Source organism: Lynx rufus, unplaced genomic scaffold (assembly GCF_022079265.1).
Source record: "Lynx rufus isolate CCGP_SWC_20201006 ecotype Redwood Valley unplaced genomic scaffold, mLynRuf1.p SCAF_23, whole genome shotgun sequence".
NCBI lineage: Eukaryota > Metazoa > Chordata > Mammalia > Carnivora > Felidae > Lynx > Lynx rufus.
This window is the reverse complement of record NW_025814838.1, coordinates 8,932,475-8,955,648: the sequence shown is the minus strand read 5'-3', so window position 1 is coordinate 8,955,648 and position 23,174 is coordinate 8,932,475. Positions and strand designations below refer to the sequence as shown.

At 41.1% G+C, this 23,174-nt stretch overlaps 1 protein-coding gene across 1 annotated transcript in view; it reads left to right on the top strand.

Moving 5' to 3' along the window:
* LOC124517964 (acyl-coenzyme A synthetase ACSM1, mitochondrial-like) overlaps positions 1 to 23,174 on the top strand; it is a 46,046-nt gene that overhangs the window by 11,525 nt on the left and 11,347 nt on the right. The window contains exons 2-7 of the mRNA XM_047087735.1: positions 9,427 to 9,637; positions 10,922 to 11,129; positions 12,858 to 12,998; positions 15,017 to 15,176; positions 18,922 to 19,001; positions 21,528 to 21,651. Coding sequence (XP_046943691.1) covers positions 9,427 to 9,637; positions 10,922 to 11,129; positions 12,858 to 12,998; positions 15,017 to 15,176; positions 18,922 to 19,001; positions 21,528 to 21,651 — 924 coding nt within the window. The remainder of the gene's footprint in view (positions 1 to 9,426; positions 9,638 to 10,921; positions 11,130 to 12,857; positions 12,999 to 15,016; positions 15,177 to 18,921; positions 19,002 to 21,527; positions 21,652 to 23,174) is intronic.

The window sequence follows — 23,174 nt, the reverse complement described above, 5'->3', positions numbered from 1 at the left end:
GGCAGCGGATCTGACTCCCTCCGGCTGCCACAGGGCCCCTCCTGAAGTGGATCACCTAAGGAGAAGCGAGCTAAGCCTGCCCCCCTGCCGCCGTGCACCTTGCCTTCCCACCCCAGCTAATACGCCAGATCCCCAGCATCACAAGCCTGGCAGTGTGCAAGTAGTCCAGACGGGCCACGCCACCCCACAGTGAATCCCACCCCTAGTAGAGGGGAAGGGAAGGCACACACCAGTCTGACTGTGGCCCCAGCGGTGGGCTGGGGGCAGACATCAGGACTGACTGCGGCCCCGCCCACCAACTCCAATTATACACCACAGCACAGGGGAAGTGCCCTGCAGGTCCTCACCACACCAGGGACTATCCAAAATGACCAAGCGGATGAATTCCCCTCAGAAGAATCTCCAGGAAATAACAACAGCTAATGAGCTGATCAAAAAGGATTTAAATAATATAACAGAAAGTGAATTTAGAATAATAGTCATAAAATTAATCGCTGGGCTTGAAAACAGTATAGAGGACAGCAGAGAATCTCTTGCTACAGAGATCAAGGGACTAAGGAACAGTCACGAGGAGCTGAAAAACGCTTTAAATGAAATGCAAAACAAAATGCAAACCACCACGGCTCGGATGGAAGAGGCAGAGGAGAGAATAGGTGAACTAGAAGATAAAGTTATGGAAAAAGAGGAAGCTGAGAAAAAGAGAGATAAAAAAATCCAGGAGTATGAGGGGAAAATTAGAGAACTAAGTGATACACTAAAAAGAAATAATATACGCATAATTGGTATCCCAGAGGAGGAAGAGAGAGGGAAAGGTGCTGAAGGGGTACTTGAAGAAATAATAGCTGAGAACTTCCCTGAACTGGGGAAGGAAAAAGGCATTGAAATCCAAGAGGCACAGAGAACTCCCTTCAGACGTAACTTGAATCGATCTTCTGCACGACATATCATAGTGAAACTGGCAAAATATAAGGATAAAGAGAAAATTCTGAAAGCAGCAAGGGGTAAACGTGCCCTCACATATAAAGGGAGACCTATAAGACTCGTGACTGATCTCTCTTTTGAAACTTGGCAGACCAGAAAGAATTGGCACGAGATTTTCAGGGTGCTAGACAGCAAAAATATGCAGCCGAGAATCCTTTATCCAGCAAGTCTGTCATTTAGAATAGAAGGAGAGATAAAGGTCTTCCCAAACAAACAAAAACTGAAGGAATTTGTCGCCACTAAACCAGCCCTACAAGAGATCCTAAGGGGGACCCTGTGAGACAAAGTACCAGACATCACTACAAGCATAAAACATACAGACATCACAATGACTCTAAACCCGTATCTTTCTATAATAACACTGAATGTAAATGGATTAAATGCGCCAACCAAAAGACATAGGGTATCAGAATGGATAAAAAAACAAGACCCATCTATTTGCTGTCTACAAGAGACTCATTTTAGACCTGAGGACACCTTTAGATTGAGAGTGAGGGGATGGAAAACTATTTATCATGTTCCTGGAAGCCAAAAGAAAGCTGGAGTAGCCATACTTATATCAGACAAACTAGACTTTAAATTAAAGGCTGTAACAAGAGATGAAGAAGGACATTATATAATAGTTACAGGGTCTATCCATCAGGAAGAGCTAACAATTATAAATGTCTATGCGCCGAATACCGGAGCCCCCAAATATATAAAACAATTACTCATAAACAGAAGCAACCTTATTGATAAGAATGTGGTAATTGCTGGGGACTTTAACACCCCACTTACAGAAATGGATAGATCATCTAGACACACGGTCAATAAAGAAACAAGGGCCCTGAATGAGACATTGGATCAGATGGACTTGACAGATATATTTAGAACTCTGCATCCCAAAGCAACAGAATATACTTTCTTCTCGAGTGCACATGGAACATTCTCCAAGATAGATCACATACTGGGTCACAAAACAGCCCTTCATAAGTTTACAAGAATTGAAATTATACCATGCATACTTTCAGACCACAATGCTATGAAGCTTGAAATCAACCACAGGAAAAAGTCTGGAAAACCTCCAAAAGCATGGAGGTTAAAGAACACCCTACTAACAAATGAGTGGGTCAACCAGGCAATTAGAGAAGAAATCAAAAAATATATGGAAACAAACGAAAATGAAAATACAACAATCCAAACGCTTTGGGACGCAGCGAAGGCAGTCCTGAGAGGAAAATATATTGTAATCCAGGCCTATCTCAAGAAACAAAAAAAATCCCAAATACAAAATCTAACAGCACACCTAAAGGAAATAGAAGCAGAACAGCAAAGGCAGCCTAAACCCAGCAGAAGAAGAGAAATAATAAAGATCAGAGCAGAAATAAACAATATAGAATCTAAAAAAACTGTAGAGCAGATCAACGAAACCAAGAGTTGGTTTTTTGAAAAAATAAACAAAATTGACAAACCTCTAGCCAGGCTTCTCAAAAAGAAAAGGGAGATGACCCAAATAGATAAAATCATGAATGACAATGGAATTAGTACAACCAATCCCTCAGAGATACAAACAATTATCAGGGAATACTATGAAAAATTATATGCCAACAAATTGGACAACCTGGAAGAAATGGACAAATTCCTGAACACCCACACTCTTCCAAAACTCAATCAGGAGGAAAGAGAAAGCTTGAACAGACCCATAACCAGCAAAGAAATTGAATCAGTCCTCAAAAATCTCCCAACAAATAAGAGTCCAGGACCAGATGGCTTCCCAGGGGAGTTCTACCAGACATTTAAAGCAGAGATAATACCTATCCTTCTCAAGCTATTCCAAGAAATAGAAAGGGAAGGAAAACTTCCAGACTCATTCTATGAAGCCAGTATTACTTTGATTCCTAAACCAGACAGAGACCCAGTAAAAAAAGAGAACTCCAGGCCAATATGCCTGATGAATATGGATGCCAAAATTCTCAATAAGATACTAGCAAATCGAATTCAACAGCATATAAAAAGAATTATTCACCATGATCAAGTGGGATTCATTCCTGGGATGCAGGGCTGGTTCAACATTCGCAAATCAATCAACGTGATACATCACATTAACAAAAAAAAAGAGAAGAACCATATGATCCTGTCAATCGATGCAGAAAAGGCCTTTGACAAAATCCAGCACCCTTTCTTAATAAAATCCCTCAAGAAAGTCGGGATAGAAGGAACATACTTAAAGATCATAAAAGCCATTTATGAAAAGCCCACAGCTAACATCATCCTCAATGGGGAAAAACTGAGAGCTTTTTCCCTGAGATCAGGAACACGACAGGGATGCCCACTCTCACCGCTGTTGTTTAACATAGTGCTGGAAGTTCTAGCATCAGCAATCAGACAACAAAAGGAAATCAAAGGCATCAAAATTGGCAAAGATGAAGTCAAGCTTTCGCTTTTTGCAGATGACATGATATTATACATGGAAAACCCGATAGACTCCACCAAAAGTCTGCTAGAACTGATACATGAATTCAGCAAAGTTGCAGGATACAAAATCAATGTACAGAAATCAGTTGCATTCTTATACACTAACAATGAAGCAACAGAAAGACAAATAAAGAAACTGATCCCATTCACAATTGCACCAAGAAGCATAAAATACCTAGGAATAAATCTAACCAAAGATGTAAAGGATCTGTATGCTGAAAACTATAGAAAGCTTATGAAGGTAATTGAAGAAGATTTAAAGAAATGGAAAGACATTCCCTGCTCATGGATTGGAAAAATAAATATTGTCAAAATGTCAATACTACCCAAAGCTATCTACACATTCAATGCAATCCCAATCAAAATTGCACCAGCATTCTTCTCGAAACTAGAACAAGCAATCCTAAAATTCATATGGAACCACAAAAGGCCCCGAATAGCCAAAGGAATTTTGAAGAAGAAGACCAAAGCAGGAGGCATCACAATCCCAGACTTTAGCCTCTACTACAAAGCTGTCATCATCAAGACAGCATGGTATTGGCACAAAAACAGACACACAGACCAATGGAATAGAATAGAAACCCCAGAACTAGACCCACAAACGTATGGCCAACTCATCTTTGACAAAGCAGGAAAGAACATCCAATGGAAAAAAGACAGCCTCTTTAACAAATGGTGCTGGGAGACCTGGACAGCAACATGCAGAAGGTTGAAACTAGACCACTTTCTCACACCATTTACAAAAATAAACTCAAAATGGATAAAGGACCTAAATGTGAGACAGGAAACCATCAGAACCTTAGAGGAGAAAGCAGGAAAAGACCTCTCTGACCTCAGCCGTAGCAATCTCTTACTCGACACATCCCCAAAGGCAAGGGAATTAAAAGCAAAAGTGAATTACTGGGACCTTATGAAGATAAAAAGCTTCTGCACAGCAAAGGAAACAACCAACAAAACTAAAAGGCAACCAACGGAATGGGAAAAGATATTTGCAAATGACATATCGGACAAAGGGCTAGTATCTAAAATCTATAAAGAGCTCACCAAACTCCACACCCGAAAAACAAATAACCCAGTGAAGAAATGGGCAGAAAACATGAATAGACACTTCTCTAAAGAAGACATCCAGATGGCCAACAGGCACATGAAAAGATGTTCAGCGTCGCTCCTTATCAGGGAAATACAAATCAAAACCACACTCAGGTATCACCTCACGCCAGTCAGAGTGGCCAAAATGAACAAATCAGGAGACTATAGATGCTGGAGAGGATGTGGAGAAACGGGAACCCTCTTGCACTGTTGGTGGGAATGCAAATTGGTGCAGCCGCTCTGGAAAGCAGTGTGGAGGTTCCTCAGAAAATTAAAAATAGACCTACCCTATGACCCAGCAATAGCACTGCTAGGAATTTATCCAAGGGATACAGGAGTACCGATGCATAGGGGCACTTGTACCCCAATGTTCATAGCAGCACTCTCAACAATAGCCAAATTATGGAAAGAGCCTAAATGTCCATCAACTGATGAATGGATAAAGAAATTGTGGTTTATATACACAATGGAATACTACGTGGCAATGAGAAAAAATGAAATATGGCCTTTTGTAGCAATGTGGATGGAACTGGAGAGTGTAATGCTAAGTGAAATAAGCCATACAGAGAAAGACAGATACCATATGGTTTCACTCTTATGTGGATCCTGAGAAACTTAACAGGAACCCATGGGGGAGGGGAAGGAAAAAAAAAAAAGAGGTTAGAGTGGGAGAGAGCCAAAGCATAAGAGACTGTTAAAAACTGAGAACAAACTGAGGGTTGATGGGGTGTGGGAGGGAGGGGAGGGTGGGTGATGGGTATTGAGGAGGGCACCTTTTGGGATGAGCACTGGGTGTTGTATGGAAACCAATTTGTCAATAAATTTCATATAAAAAAAAAAAAGAATCTCTTATGTTTTGCCCCCTCCCTGTTTTTATATTGTTTTTGCTTCCCTTCCTTTTGTTCATCTGTTTTGAATCTTAAATCATCATATGAGTGAAGTCATATGATTTGTCTTTCTATGACTGGCTAATTTCACTTAGCATAATACTCTCTAGTTCTATCCATGTAATTGCAAATGGCAAGATTTCATTCTTTTTGATTGCCAAGTAATACTCCATTGTGTGTGTGTGTGTGTGTGTGTGTGTGTGTGTGTGTGTGTGTGTATATATATATATATATATATACCACATCTTCTTTATCAATTCATCCATCAATGGACATTTGGGCTCTTTCCATACTTTGGCTATTGTTCATAGCACTACTGTAAACATTGGGGTGCATGTGCCCTTTCAAAACACCTATATCCCTTGGATAAATACCTAGTAGTTCAATGACTGGGTTGTAGGGTAGTTCTATTTTTAATTTTTTGAGGAACCTCCAGACTGTTTTCCAGAGTGGCTGCACCAGTTTGGATTCCCACCAGCAGTGCGAAAGAGATCCTCTTTCTCCACAACCTCACCAACATCTGTTGTTGTCTGAGTTGTTAATGTTAGCCCTTCTGACAGGTGTGAGGTGGTATCTCATTGTGGTTTTGATTTGTATTTCCCTGATGATGAGTGATGTTGAGCATTTTTTCATGTGTCTGCTGGCCATCTGGATGTCTTCTTTGGAAAAGTGTCTATTCATGTCTTTTGCCCATTTCTTCACTGGATTATTTGTTTTTTGGGTGTTGAGTTTGAGAAGTTCTTTATAGATTTTGGATACTAACCCTTTATCTGATATGTCATTTGCAAATATCTTCTCCCATTCTGTCAGCTGCCTTTTAGTTTTGCTGGTTGTTTCCTTCACTGTGCAGAAGCTTTTTATTTTGATGAGTTCCCAATAGTTCATTTTTGTTTTTGTTTCCCTTGCCTCCGGAGACATGTTGAGTAAGAAGTTGCTGCGACTGAGGTCAAAAAGGTTTTTGCCTGCTTTCTCCTTGAGGATTTTGATGGCTTCCTGTCTTATGTTTGGGTCTTTTATCCATTTTGAGTTTAGTTTTGTGTATGGTGTACAAAAGTGGTCCAGGTTCATTTTTCTGCATGTCACTGTCCAGTTTTCCCAGCAACATTTGCTGAAGAGATTGTCTTTTTTCCCTTGGATATACTTTCCTGCTTTGTCAAAGATTAGTTGGCCATATGTTTGTGGGTCCATTTTTAGGTTTTCTATTGCATTCAATTGATCTGAGTGTCTGTTTTAGTGCCAGTACCATACTGTCTTGATGATTACAGATTTGTAATACATTTTGAAGTCTGGGATTGTGATACCTCCAGTTTTGGTTTTCTTTTTCAGAATTGCTTTGGCTATTTGGGGTCTTTCCTGGTTCCATACAAATTTTAGGATTTTTGTCCTAGCTCTCTGAAGAATGTTGGTGTTATTTTCATGGGGATTGCCAAATATAGAAGTTGTTGATTGACACCTTTTTACCCATCACGTCAAATATGTAATCCCACTTATTTGGTGGGTCTTCTGGCCTGCCACTAATAATCTTATTGAGGATTCCTTATGCATGATGAGTCACTTTTTTTTTTTTTTTTTTTTTGCTGCTTTCAGGATTCTGTCTTTGGCTTTTTTGTTTGATTATGTGTCTCTGTATGGATCTCTCTGGGTTTTCTTGGAATTGTTTGAGCCTCTTGTATTTGTACATCCATATAATGAATGAATGAATAAATAAATGAATGAACACTACTATATAAATTTGTATTTAATACAAATAAAGTTTTGCTTTTTTTTCAGCCATTGTTTCTTCAAATAAGCTGATGGCTCCTTTTGTCTCTTCTTCTAGGACTCCCATAATGTGTATGTTGGTCTGCTTGTTTGTATACTATGTGCTTTGGGCTCTGTTTACTTTTCTTTATTGTTTTTTTTTTTTCTCTTTGCTTCTCTGACTCCATAATTTAAAATGACTTGTGTTCAAGTTTACTGACTCTTTCTTCTTCCTGCTTGGATCTGCTGTTGAATCCTTCTCGTAAAGTTTTCAATTCAGTTATTGTATTTTTCAGATCCGCAGTTTCTGTTTGGTTCTCTTTTATAATTTCTATTTCGGGGCGCCTGGGTGGCGCAGTCGGTTAAGCGTCCGACTTCAGCCAGGTCACGATCTCGCCGTCTGGGAGTTCAAGCCCCGCGTCGGGCTCTGGGCTGATGGCTCAGAGCCTGGAGCCTATTTCTGATTCTGTGTCTCCCTCTCTCTCTGCCCCTCCCCCGTTCATGCTCTGTCTCTCTCTGTCCCAAAAATAAATAAATGTTGAAAAAAAAAAGATTTATAATTTCTATCTCTGTTGGTATTCTCATTGTGTTCATATATTGCTTTTCTGATTTGCTTTGGTTCTTTGTCTGTTTTCCTTCAGCACTTTCAGGATAGTTAAGACAATCATTTTAAAGTGTCTGTCTAATAACTGAAACCTGTGTCCCTTTAGGGTAAGTTTCTGGAAATTTGTTTTGTTCCTTTGAATGGGCAACATGGCCTTGTGATCTGTTGTTGAAAACTGGACATTTGAAAAAAGTAGCCACCTCTGTCTGTCTTTGCAGCCTAACTTCATGCAGAGAAAGCCCTCCAGTAATCTGACCAGTATGAAAACTTAAGGTCTTCTTAGACCTTCAGGTCTTGGGCATGTGTCTTTCCTAGGCCTGTGCATGTGTGCTTTTTTCTCAAATTTCCCAGACATGATACTGCTTTTATATGTTTTAATTGCATTAAAAGTCTCATATCTGCTTCTTCTTGGGGCTCAAATGTTTTATTGTCCTCCTCTGCCTGTAGTCTCCCTCCGAGGTGGCCACAGTTCTACAGTTTCCACTCAGTGTGGCATCTGCCACTGCTTTCACCCACCTCCAGTCTGATATTCAAACTATGTCACAATTCCTATCTGAGCTCTGATTCAGATGAGGCAGAAACCAGTCTCTCAGACAGCCTCCACACAGGGCAGAATACTGAAACAAATTCCAAGGCAGGGGCTGCAAATTGGGTGGCTTCCTCCTGACCATACTGTACAACACAAGAGAGGGGATGGGACAAGGGTAAGCAGCAGAAAACAACCTAGAATTTCTTACCATTTAGAGTAGGGATTTTTTTTATTGTTTGGGCATTAATTTGCTGCAGATCCTTGACTATTTCTAGAGTTTCTACACAGCTATTGTAGTCTGTTGTTTACTTGACGTTTCTGTGAGGAAACAAGGGCTACCTGGAGCTCCCAGGTCTGCCTTCTTGCTTATTTCACCTCCAGAGGTACGTTAATTTTAAAAATAAATTCCCCCAAATATTCAGGAATTAAATTAGTCTCTTCTTTTGTTGTAATAATGGTAATAATGATAGTAATTTATTTTAATGTTTGTTTTTGAGAGAGAGAGAGACAGAGAGAGAGAGAGAGAGAGAGAGAGAGAACATGTTGGGGAGGAGCAGAGAGAGAGGGAGACAGAGCATCTGAAGCAGCCAGTTGTGCGCTGATAGCAGTGAGCCTAATACGGGGTTCCAACTCATGAACCATGAGATCATGACCTGAGCCGAAGTCGGGCGCTCAACTGACTGAGCCACCCAAGTGCCCCAATAATGATAATAATTTCACTGAGTACCTACTATGTTCCCAGGCACTATCATATACATTTCACCTCTTTAAATAACTAATTTAAACTTTACTACTTTCTAGGTAGTATTGTACCCATTTCATAGATGATAAAACTGAAGCACAGAGGAAACATACCATCTATGTGGAACTAAGACAGACACATGGGGAATGCAATTTTAAGGTTTTAATAGGTAACATGGAACTATTCCTGGTTTTATGTGACTTGAGAGGAGGTAGTTACAGTAGACCAGAAGAAGTTGGCTGGATCATACCCTACCCACTTCCCTTCATTCTATAAATGCTTTAAAATTGGATCTCAGTTCTTGAGCTACATTTTCATGTAGCTAAGGTAGTGGGCTGGCCAAATAAGTGCCCTTGTCCTTTAACATAGGAAATAACACATGATGTATGATCTTGACCAGGAGGGCAAGAGAGGTCCAAACCCAGCCCTGTGGTGGGTGAATAATCAAGGTGATGAAGTGAAGTGGAGTTTCAGAGAGATGACAGACTTATCCCGCCGCGCAGCCAATGTCTTCACCCAGACCTGCGGCCTGCAGCAGGGAGACCGTCTAGCCTTGATCCTGCCTCGAGTGCCCGAGTGGTGGCTGGTGGTCATAGGCTGCATCCGAGCAGGTCAGTGACCCAAAGAGACCCCAACAGACTTTAGGTCTAGCCTGGAGCCAATGGGTCCTGAAATATTAACATTTCCCTGCCCTTTTTTCTTATTCTTCATAGTCTTTTTCTTTCTCAGACTCCTTCAAATATTCGTTTGCTACTTCTCACTGTCTTCCTCAACTTATACACCCTCAAACACAATGTCATCACTCTCTAATTCATACACAGACACAGACACATAAACAAACACACACACACACACACACACACACACACACTTTCTCTTGCACAGTTTCATTTTTTTTTAAAAAAACATCAATTGTTAACATTTTGCTCCCCTCCCACACTGAGACATTTAAGTATCAGTTGCAGACATTGTGGCATCCATAAACACCAGATAAACACCCATAAACACTGGAGCATGCATCTGCTATGATCCATGACATTCTCCTCACATAACCACAACAGAGTTATCACACAAGAGGTATAACTTTGATATAATATATATCCGTGGCCAGAATTCTTCAATTGTCCCAACAGTGTATTTTATACCCATTTTTTGTTTGTTTAAATCCAAAATCTGATAGAAGGTCATGCAATGCATTACATTGTAAGGTCTCCTCAATCTCCGTTAATCTAAACTTTTCTGCATGACAACATCTTGGAAATGTCTAAGCCAGTTGTTTTTCAGAAGTTCCCACAAAATTTGTATTTCTGACTCTTTTTTCAAGATTATATTCAGATAAACATTTTTAGTGGGAGTACTAAAAAGACAACATGCTTATCTCAATGCTTTACATCAGGAGATACATGAAGTTGGTTTGTCCTATCATCGATGATATTATTTACAAACACTTTTGTAAGGCACAATTTCCCTTTGTAATTGTTAAGTAATCTGTTCTGTAATACTTTTGAGACTGTGTGAATATCCTGTTCCCCAACTGTCTTTCACCCTATTACATGAGAATCCATTGATTATTCTTGATTGAATTGAATATTATTATGGTGGTTTTAAATGAGAATTTTCTAATTGTGTTATTCCCTCCATATTTATTCTGTGGAGATTTCCCTTCCCCCTTTTAATTGCATATTTATGTATCTATATAATGTAGAATTGGTGTGGGACTCCAGAATTTTTTTTAATTGCTTTAAAATGCATGGTCATATATTTCCTCACAAATAAAATCCTACATTAATCCATCAAGGTGGTCCATGGACCATACTTTGCACAGCAAGAAGCTAGCAGATTTCTATGCAGATAAGCCAGGCCTGAAACCCAAAAGTTCCTTTTTTCATCCCCAGGAATAATCTTCATGCCAGGAACCACCCAGATGAAAGCCAAGGACATTCTCTACCGATTACAAGTGTCTAAAGCCCAGGGCATCATGACCACAGATACCCTTGCCCCAGAGGTGGATTCCGTAGTTTCTGAGTGTCCTGCTGTGAAAACAAAGCTCCTGGTGTCTGACCATAGCCGTCATGGGTGGCTGGACTTCAGATCGCTGATTAAGTAAGTTTCAGATCTGATGAATGTGTTTTCTAAGGAAGGGCAAGAGAAGACCATTCACTCCCAAGTGCTGGTAGACAAACATTCAGTGGGAGAAGGTCACCTGGACTGATGCCAGAAGACTTCTCTTCCCAGCTGTGCCCCCAATTTGTTTTGTGACCCTGGGCTGGTTCCTTCCCCTCTCTTGGATGCAATTGCTTTATTTGTAAAATAAGAGTATTGAATTCTATGCCTCTGTCACTACAGTCTAAAGCAAATGAGATGAGTCAGAGGGTTATTGTGTTGAATCTTCCTTGTAGGTAGGGAATCTGAAATATTATTTTTATATAACAAACAAATATATGAAGAGGTTGAATGAACGTATAAGATGAATTTTTAAGGGAAACTTGAGACTGCAAGAAAAATTGAGGCTGTGGCTGGTAGTCAGCTGGAGGAACAAACAATTTCCATCTCTCAGGTGCTGCATAGCTTAAAGGACACCTCCCAGGGAAAGTTAGGGAAGTGTTGGAAGTAAGAAAGACCCCTTCCACCAACAACTCTGATTCTGTAAACCTTTAGACATTTTTTCTATCACCTGAAAACCATGCTGTGTTTGTTTTCTTAAAGTAACCCCTCAGTTTTTAAAGTTCTTTACTTCAGCCTCAAAAAGCAAATATTAGGCTGAAGTCACATCTTACACTGGATTTTAAAGTCAGAGAACTAAAAGAAAATGGCTTAAATAAAGAATATTCTTGGGGTGTCTGGGTGACCCAGACAGTTGAGCATCTAACCTGATATCAGCTCAGGTCATGATCCGAGGATTGTGGTACTGAGCCCCGCACTGGGCTCTGTGCTGAATGTGAAGCCTACTTAAGATTCTCTGTTTCTCTCTCTCTCTCTCTCTTTAAAATAAAAAGATTTAAAAAAGGATATTCTTTAGATTCCCTTAAATTGCCAAAAGTCAATATGGTACCATTTCTCAGCAAGAGTTGGTGTTACTGGCAGCCTCGGGATCATTTGCAGTTACTATGATTGAACACCATAGGGAATTGGCATTTATAAGCATAGACCCAAAGGAGAAACTGTCAATTCTGAAGCCCCCAAGAATCAAGGCACACCGGGGGGACTCCAGGCTTACCTACCATCTCAAGTTTACACCAGGACAGATGTGCATTTATGTTTCTTTTACTCTCCCTCATTTTCTTTTCCCTGCCCCTCATAGCCAAGATTATGGGGTTAAATTCCTATAAAGCTACTTCATCTAAAAAAAAAACAAAAAACAAAACAAGCTTAGCAGTGTGGTTAAGAGCACAGTCTGTGGATCAGACTGAATTTGAATCCTGGCTGTGCCACATGCTGGCCAAATGTAACCTTTCTGAGCCTCAGTTTCCTCCTCCACAAAATGGGCACAATAAAAGCAGTACTTCTCTTTTAGGGTTGCTCTGAAGATTGAATGAGTTCTTATTTGTAAGTCACTTAGAGCAGTGCCTGAAAGATAGTAAGTGCTATTTCAATGTTTGTTACGTTAAAAATATTCCACTATATTTCCCCCCTTTTGTAAATGAATAAATGTCAGTCTACTTATCCAAGTCACTCGCAAATTCCGTTTGATTCTTAATACAAGGAGAACTGGTTTTTCCTCCAGTGTTGTAAACCTCCATTTTTCTGACTCCAAGCCCCTCATATTGGATCCCCAGGGATCCCAAAGCAGGAAACGTGACTTCTCCCCTTTTGTACTGAATCCCTTTGCAGATCAGCATCCCCAGATCACACCTGTATTAAGTCAAAGACGCTGGACCCAATGGCCATCTTCTTCACCAGTGGGACAACAGGCCTTCCCAAGATGGCGAAACACAGTCACGGACTTGCCTTGCGATCCTCTCTGCCTTCATGGTAGGAAAGAAGGCATTGACTTAGATGCTGGGCCACAGATCTGGGGTGGTGTGTGTATGTGTGCATGTGTGTGTGTGAGCACACGTGTGTTGGGAAAAGAGCTCTAAGTAGAATTGACTCCATCCTGTTTCTTCCCTCTGGGCTCTTTGGTTCAGACTCCTGAGAGTCTTGAGATGTAGACACTTGGAATGCTAACGGTTTGCTGACAGAGGCCTCTGATGACAAAGGAGGCACATTTAGGTCCTGCCTGAGCACCTTAACAAGAGGTGTGTAGGAAATGTGTGCCCGCATTCAGCAAACCACACAAATGACAAGCCATTGTGTCCCTCTCAATTGACTCAGGGTTTGGTGGTAAAAGACACAATGTTTGAACAATGCCACCTGAAGTGGCAGGTCCTTTCCTCTTCCCAGTTATGAACACATGAAACTTGGAGTTACCCAGTCGTGAGCTCTCAGGAAAAAGAATACCTGGAACCAAGCCACAACATGCCACTCCCCCTAACCTAGAACAAACAGTCATAGAGGCTGAAGCTGTAGCCTTGGGTTAATCACTTAATCAACGTTTAACTGAGCCTCTTCTCCCATCTGTCCCTACCTCAGATAGTAATATTCACACCAGATCAAGTTCTATATATTTTCTAACTTATTAACCAGACCAGAGGGCAGACAAGGCTTTTTGTGGACAGTGACTATCTGTGCAGATGCAGCAGTTTGCAATGGTAGCAATTGAGTAGCGAAACCCTGGAGGAATAGGGGTGGAAAGAAGGCAGAGGCTTTCTGTGCAGTCTGAATAACAAGAGCACAGGCTCAAAGATATTAAAAGTAGCATTATAGAACTACAGACACTTGAGGATAGCTGGTGTGGGGTAAGAGACATATGGGAGGAGTTGGGAACCAGTGAGCAGGGCTCAGGATCTTGTGGGCCTTGGTGTAGAGTTTAGAGTTTTTTAGGCAGATGATGGAGAGGTATTGGAGTAATGGGATGTATTTTAGCAAGGGAAAGACCTGATCAGATTTGTGTTTTGAAAAGATCACTGTGGCTGCAAGATGAAGGGAAGCAGAAGGGGTTAGGATCTGCTGGGTTTGAGGTGCCTGAGGGACACTGCAGAAGAGATGTTCAGTGGGTAGTTGGGTCTGAAACTGAGAAGACAGGTCTTCCCAGCTAGTAGTATTCTGTGGGTGAGCCACAATCCTAAGAGGGCTGGGATGAGGGAGGGTGGATTGTTTATTAAAGTTAATAGTAAATAGTTAGTAAAGCTCCTGTTAATAGTAAAGCTCCTCAAAGCCATAGTTTAGTAAATAGTAAACTGTTACTAATAGTAAATAGTAAAGCTCCCATAGCTATGGGAGGATTGTGTTTTCTCAAGGAATTATGCACACAGACATCCCTCAGAATCACTAAGATAGGATAGAGAAATGAGAAACCTTTCCCACCCTGCTTTCTAATTATTGCCTATTGGATAATTGTTTCCAGTCCTTGCCAAGATGGGGTATTAATTAGGGGTCTTTCTCTCTCTTTCTTTATTTCTATCTCTCTCTCCCTCTCTCTCTTTCTCCATCGTAAATGACAGAAAGCCCAATCTCAACCTCTTTAAGCCTAAAAGTGAATAAAGGAATTTATTGGATCATGAGGCAGGGCACTCCAGGGTTTGGTTTCAGACATAGCTAGAGTCTCTGGATCAGGTTTTTATCTCTCCATCTGATGTGTTTTGTTGCTCTTCTAAGAAAGACTTATCCCTTGTTATGCCCAAATGGCTGCCAGCATTACCTAGGACTATATAAGTAACAGAGTCAATTCCCAGCCTTAAGGATCATTATAACTAAACCCATTGAAATCACACATGACCAGAAAATAGGATTTGGCATGCTTTAGGGACCTGGGGTGGGAGTGTGTCTAGAGCCCACTCAAACCACATGCACTGAGAATGAGAGGTGAGTCACCCCTGAAAATCAGAGTCCCCAGCCCTTGATCACATTCTCATGATCATCTAGCTGAAGTCACTGTATTTTGGAGTTAGCAGGAAATTTCTACAACTGAAGACATCTGATGTCTTGTGGTGCATTTCGGACCCAGGCTGGATTCTGGCTGTCTTGGGGTGCCTATTTGAACCATGGACATCAGGGTCTACACTCTTCATCCATCATCTGCCCCAGTTTGACCCCAAGGTCATTCAACAGGTAAGAAGACAAACCTTCCACTATCAACAAACTCCTAGAAGAAACTCATGTTTCAAACTCAAAAGCTGGCCTGCTGAGAAATATCTTATGTAGCAAAAAGTCTCATTAGCATAATATAACCCTGGGTTTCTCGAAGTGCAGAACACCTAATTAGTTACTGTATAAGAATAACACTACATGAAACCTTGAAGAAAATACATATTCCAAGCCCTTCCCCAGGCCTATGGATCAGATTTTGTGGGCTTGGAACCCTGAATAAACATTTTAAGAGATTAAACCAACCAGAGAAAGCTCATGTCTCCTGGATCCTGGACCCTGTATCTGCCAGACCAGATAGCTGGTGTGTGTGTGTGTGTGTGTGTGTGTGTGTGTGTGCGTGTGTGTGTGTACGTGTTTTGTTGTTGTTATTGCTGTTGCTCAATTTAATGAAGTGTTTAAAAACAGAGCCCCTAGAAAATGACAAATCTGGCTTCTCATGCCACATTTGACATTTATTTGTGGTTTACTTGCTACTGTGAGCCTCAGTTTCCTCATCTGTAAAATGGGAGTTTTAATAATTCCTATGTCACAAAATTGTTGAAATATAAATGAGATGGTACAGGAGAAGTGGGTGAAGTGCTTAGCCCTGAGTTGGCACTCAGAGGCACCCGGCATGCAGTGATGGCTGCTGTTCCTGTTAGGTGTATCTCACAGTAATAACTCAAGTCACCCATGTGAACCCTCTCGTTGTACTTCCAGTCACCTGAAAATGTGTTTTCCATCTCAGAGGTAGACCTGCCTCTCCACCTCTCAAAGTTCAGTCCCCTCCCCACAGCCCCTGCAGATCTTGTTCTTTTCTCTGTCCTTCTGTTAGGAGCCCTTCTCATTAATCTTGCATCCATTAAACCTTTTCTCCTGTATTTTCAACCCCTCACTTCCCCGTCTCCATTAATCTATCATCCATTAACTCTTTTCTCCCGTGTTTTCAACCTCTTCGTCTTCATGAACTGTACTCCCCCTTAGTCCATAAACATGTTCAAAGTTCCTCATCCTGAAAAATACCTTCCCTTTACCTGGCTACACTGGACCAACCCAGTCTTTCCTCCCTTGGTATCAAATTTCTCCATAGAACATTCTCCGCTTGCTCCAGCCACATCTTCTTCACCCACCTTACTCCTAAACACTGCAGCCCTACAAGCATCTGTCCTCACCCTTCTTCTTCCTTCTAAAAAATCTCCTCTACTTCCATTTCACCAGCATGGGCATCCATTCAAGGGGCTTTCAAAACTGTACCTTGGGTCTAGTCTTCTCCCTCCATGCAAATTCCCCCTTGTTTTTCTACCCCAGGTCCATCTGATGATCCCTCCAGCACGTCAGACTACATTTCCCATTTCTCATTCCTCACCTCATGTCAATATCTGCCTCTCCATCATTGTTCACTGCTCACATCCTGCCAGTCTCTGAGGCTTAAAGCTGCACAAAGAACACCAAATCCACCTTTCCCCTCCCCTCCTCCACTAGTACATGGGTGTCTCCAAGGTCTCAGTGTGTTTTAAGCTTGAATTAGTTCAAATTATTAATTACACAAATTTACATACACACACACACATGAAGACACAAACAGCAGCATTTGAAAGTTTAATTATTTTGATTTATTTTTCACTTTTGGGGCGCCTCGGTGGCCTAGTCAGTTAAGTGTCCTACTCTTGATTTCAGCTCAGGTCTTGATGTCAGGGTTGTGAGTTCAAGCCCCACATTGGGCTCCATGCTGGGAGTGAAACCTACTTAAAAAAATGAGCAGGACATGAGCAGACATTTCTCTAAAGAAGACATCCAGATGGCCAACAGACACATGAAAAGATGCTCACCATCACTCCTTGTCAGGGAAATATAAATCAAAACCACAAGGAGATATAACCCCACACTGTCAGAATGGCTAAAATCAAAAAGACAACAAACAACAGGTGTTGGCGAGGATGTGGTAAAAAAGCAACCATCATGCACTGTTTGGTAGGAGTGCAAGCTGGTGTAGCCACTGTGGAAAACAGTATGGAGTTCCTCAAAAAATTAAAAATAGAATTACCACATGACTCATTAATTGTACTAGTGAGTGTCTACTCAAATAATATGCAAACACTATTTCCAAAGGATATATGCACCCCCATATTTATTGCAGCATTATTTACAATAGCCACATTATGGAAGCAGATCAAGTGTTCATCCATAGATAAATGGATAAAGAAGATGTGGTATATGTATGTGTGTCTATATATATGATGGAATATTACTCAGCCATAAAAAATAATGAAATCTTGCCATTTTCAACACCTTGGATGGATCTAGAGGGTATAATGCTAAATCAGTAAGAGAAACACAAATACCATATGATTTTACTCATACGGAATTTAAGAAACAAAAGGAACAAAGAAAAAAGAGACCAAAAAACAGACTCTTAACTATATAGAATAAACTGATGGTTACCAGAGGGGAAGTGGGGGGGACGGGTGAAATAGGTGAAGGGGATTAAGAATATATTTCTCATGATGAGCAATGAGTCATACATAGAATTGTTGAATCAGTATATTGTACATCTGAAACTAATATAACACTGTATGTTAATTATACTGGAAAGAAAGACAGGGAGACAAGAAAGGAAGGAATGAATGAACAAAGGGAGGGAGGGAGGAAGGACAGACGGATGGAAGGAAGGAAGGAAGGAAGGAAGGAAGGAAGGAAGGAAAGAAGGAAGGAAGTTGATTGGACTCAGAAAGAGAGGGACTGGCGCCCCTAGGTGGCTCAGTTGGCTGAGTGACTGACTCTTGATGTTGGCTCAGGTCATGATCCCAGGGTTCTGGGATCGAGCTCTGTGTCAGGCTCCACATTGAGCAGAGAAGCTGCTTGAGATTCTCTCTCTCTGTGCCCATTCCTCTTCCCTATGGTTCTGCATGGAAGGTATATATATTCCCATTTTACAAATAAGGGAACAGAATTGCAGAGGAATTAAGTAACAGGATTGAAGTCAGGCAGGCAGACCCCAAACCCACATTCTCTCCTCTTCAGTGTTCTTGCCCTCCCAGGGTATCTCCACCCTGATCCGAAACTGAAAGACTCCCACTTCTAGCAAAACAATGGTGAATACCAGACATTTTAGACTCTATCTGATCTCCAACTAAGGTCAATCATCCTCAGTTTGCTTCCTGCCCTTCACCTGTCTAAATCTAACCTCAGTCTTCCTAAAGTTACTTCTTGTGCCTCTCCTGTCTAAATAAACCATCTTTTGACTATACCTAAGTATTTCTTCAACCCTGGAGATTTTGCTCCTGTTACTCGTTCTACCTGCAAGAACCTCCTCCATTCCTCTGCCTATAGAGACCATATCCATTTGTTAAATACCACAACTAAATGCCACCTGTTCCATGAGGTCCCTGGATCACCCAATCAGAAGGAGTATTTCCCTCTGCTATGTTCTCCTTCCAGTGTCTCTTATGACATCTACCAATTTCTGCCTTACCATTTGAGTCCTGTTTTATCTCCTCTATTATTAGTACAAACTCCCAGTTTGAATATTATCTAACTCTTTTTTCATTCCCCCCAACAGTGCCTGATACATACTATGCACAAAATTCATGCTCAATATAGGGATATTGAAAAAAGTAACAAATGACTACTGGGCTGTCTTACAGAGGAGATCCGAATTAAAATGTTAATAGCCGATATTTTAAATCCTTACTATAAGAATAAAATTCCTTCTCTCCTCACTTTCTAGACATTGTTCAAATACCCCATCACCCTGTGCCTTGCTGTGCCAGCTGTGTATCGAATGATTCTACAGCAGATTTCTACCAGGTATGGTAGAAGTGGTGGTGGCTGGCTGGTCATAACAATCTTTGGGTAGGAATTTAAGGAATCCAACCTACTGTGATCTGACTTTTTAACTGTGGTTCTTTGAGGGGTGTGCAGGTGTGTGTGTGGTAAGTTAAGTGTTGACTAATTATCATTAGTCAGTCTAATTGATTCCTTAAAGCAGGACTAAGAGATCCAAATGAAATGCTAAGTGAGTCTTGCATTATTGTAGGTTTATTGTTTTTTGAACATTTTTCTTATGAAAGGACAAACATACAGAAAAATACATAACACATAAATTTATAGATTAATGAATTGTTGAAAACAAAACACCTATGTCACCACTCACATGAGTCACAAAAATAGAATATTGCCCACACCCCAGAGATATCTTCATGACTCCCTATGTCCACTAAAGGAACTCATATCTTGACTTTTGTGGTGTTAATTTCCTTATTTTCCCTTACAGATAACCTCCTAAGGAAATAACCCTAAACAAATTATTATATTTTACTTTCCTTTGAACTTTATGCATGTAATCATACATTATTCTGGAATATCTGGCTTCTTTTTTCAACATTATGTTTTTAAGATGTGTGTATGTTGCTACATGTTGCTGTAGTTAATTTTCATTGCTGTATAATATCCCATTGTATTAAAACATTGCATATTTTTTTCAGTTCTACCATTAATGGACACTCGGGTAGTTTTTATTTTGGGGTTATTGATGATTAGTGCTGCATTGAATTATTGCACATGTACCCTGGTGCATATAAGCGTGCATTTCTGTCACATTTTTCTGGAATAAGAATTGCTAGTTCACACTGACACTACATTCTACAACCCAATTTTTCAAGATATTGAACCCATCTATGCTCCAACTAGCAAGGTAGGAGAATTCCCATTGTTCCATCACATTGGCATCATCTGTTATTGTCAGAGTTTTTCATTTTTGTCAATCTGATGGATGCATAGTTTTCTCTTCCTATAGTTTTCTTTTTGCATTTTCCCATGTTTGTGAGTTAATTTTAGCTAAACTGGAATCTGCTCTTTGAAACATATGGGCGTTTATGAATCTTTTAAAGACTCTGAAATTAAAATGGTTGCTCCAAAAATCAGAGTAACATGTTTTAAATATAGAATTAAAATATTAAGGTGTTTTTTTTTAATTTTTTTAATGTTTTTATTTATTTTTGAGACAGAGAGAGACAGAACATGAACGGGGGAGGGGCAGAGAGAGAGGGAGACACAGAATCGGAAGTAGGCTCCAGGCTCTGAGCCATCAAGCCCAGAGCCGGAGGCGGGGCTCGAACTCACGGATCGCGAGATCGTGACCTGAGCTGAAGTCGGACGCTTAACCGACTGAGCCAACCAGGCGCCCCATAAATATTAAGGTGTTTAATGACTACTCTTACAAAGCTAATTCTGATACACAACTTGATTTTATTCATGAAGCCTCATGCTGGTTGGACTCAGTTTGTGTTTCAAAACTCATAATTAGCAACTTTTTGAAGTGTTCGTCAGATGATTATCTTTGTCCAAATCCAGTAAAATCCAACCATGTCATAACTAGTGACTGCATCACACTCTGCCCATTTTATCTATTTTGAATAAAGCTGAATAATGAAGAAAACACCTCAGTAAAACCAGCCCTCCTGTCCATCACCCCTGACTCTAAAGGCACTAGGACAGTGTGATGAGGATGGAAAGGTGGACAAGATGTCTGCTGCCTCTCTCATCCCCAAGAGCTGACCTGGTCCAGCCCCAGGCCAGCTGGTAATCAGATCTCAATCGCTTCTCCCCATGTCTTTCAAGGAATGCATTATTATTTTATGTCTGTTTTTGTCTCATTTATGGAAAATTTGATGAGGAAAATGAAGAGGATTTATGTCACACAGTGTACCTACTACAAATGTTGACAGCCAACTTTTCTGCCCTTCCTGAAATTCCTTCTCTCAGGGCTGTTACCTACAACCCTTCTCTCTCTTCCTACACTCATCCTGGTCTTCCTTGATGTCCTGAGCAATTCATTTCCACCCCTTAACTTGCATTTTCTGCTCAGAAATACAAAAGCCCTTCAGTTCACATGACTCCACTCTTCATAGAAGGCAGTGCAGTTCTGTTATCATCCTAACAAGCTTTTGGGGAGTCTTATCTTCCACCCATTATGGTTTATAAAATATCCTTCTTAGCCACAGAGGATGTTAAGACAAGGCCTGAAAAATACGTCTTTGCCATCTTTCTACATCAACTTCCAAATTTGGTCCAAACTTTTGACCAAACCCATTAGCCTCACCACCACCACCCACCCCTTGCCAGAAGAGTTAATATGAACCACCAGGAAATGAGTGACTTTCCCTTGGCTTTGACCTCCAGTAAATTGCCCCAAAGACAAGTAAGAACATGAGGAAGCAGGAGGATAAATAATCCAGATGGCAAGGCTATGAGTGAGCTCTTAACACTCTGGGCCTGGGACAGAGCATCCAAGACCTGACCACAAGTTCTGTTGATACCTTGCCCTTCCCTTAGTCTCAGGTTCCCTGCCCTGGAGCACTGCATTACTGGTGGGGAGGCTCTGCTGCCAGAGGAGCAAGAGGAGTGGAGAAGACGGACAGGCGTTCTGCTCTCCGAGATCTATGGACAGTCAGAAACAGTAGGTAGACAGTCCTTTCTGGGCCAGTCAGGATGTGCTTAGCCATGGAGCCCAGCAGAGGAACTGAATCATGTGTGTGCAGAGGCCCCACTCTGCTCACAGCATTGCCTGAAGATGATGGGGCTTCAGAGTTTTACGCTAGTTTGCCCCAAATCAGTTTGCACAAAGATAATTCACAGGTAATCAATGTGTCAAGAGGCCAGTGTGCTGAAAACTATTGGGTGAGGACTTTGAAAGTGGTCTAAGGACATGACGCCACTGTCCCTGTGATCATTAAGCTCTATGGAGCTCATCAAGGGTGGAGGGATGGGAGGTTCTATCCAGTAACAAGGAGGCCATCATCCACAAGTTCTGCCCACTTCACCATCCCTTCCTAAGGTAACAACCACAACAGCTAGGAGTTGGCCCCAGAAGTTCATTTCTGGGGGTTTAGGTGAACAGCACACAGGTTTGATTGTGGGACACTAGCTGGAGTGGAGGAGGGAGCAGAGACTTTCTGTATATTCCAAACACACATGCACACACACACGCACACACACATACACACACAGTGTGATTCTCAAAGGCGTCACTGAGCAGCCATGTGGTGGGGCATTCAGAGTATCATGCATGTTGTAAACCACAACAACTTTATCAATGATAGTGGGGGTAGGTATCCCTCGTCCTACACATTCTCAAGCCACTTCTATTGCTGGACAGAGCCACTTCCCCAACCTCCTTATTATCCCCGAGGCTGACAGAGGGATGGCTGCCATCTCAGGAGCTGCAGCAAAATGGCTATTTTAGCCTCAATTAATATACTTCACTGACTTTTTTTTTGGAAAAAAAATTCTTTTAAATAATCAGTTAATTGGTCTGCTTCAGGGTGAGATATATTAAGATTTCAAGTTTGTCCTTGTATGGTTCATAGTTTATATTTGGACAAGGTGGAGGGTGGTGGAATGGGAACTACCTACACCCATGACATCCCTTTACATCAATTATTTGCAACAATAGACAGAATACTCCCTTATACTTGACTGGTGCTGTATTTCTCAATGTACTTTCATACCTACTGCCTCGTCTATGGAACATTTTCCATATGCCTGTACCGTGAGCAACAGCATAGCAAAGGGGAAAGAGCTTCCCCTCCCAGGAACTCAGACACCAGTTCAGCCTTGCCAATCACGGCTTCGAGACCATAGGCATAGCATTGAACCTTCCAGAGTCTCTGCTTCTCCATCTCGAAAATGGAAATATTATCCAGTCTTTCTGGGTTGTAATAAGGGAGATGAAAGGATGTATATAAAGCTCTGGCTACAGTGTCCAACCGCTTGTACATACTCACCTTGCAGTTACTCTTGTATTTAAGCAGGGGTTGCACTAGAATGCTGGGGGGTGGGATATAGAAATGAATGGGGGCAGTCTCTATTCTCAGGATGCTTGTTATCCACTGAGAGAAACAGACAAGCAAAAATAAGTATGATGCTCTGTTGGCTACAATGGAAGTATGAGGGGAAAATACTACAGAAGAATCTCCCAAC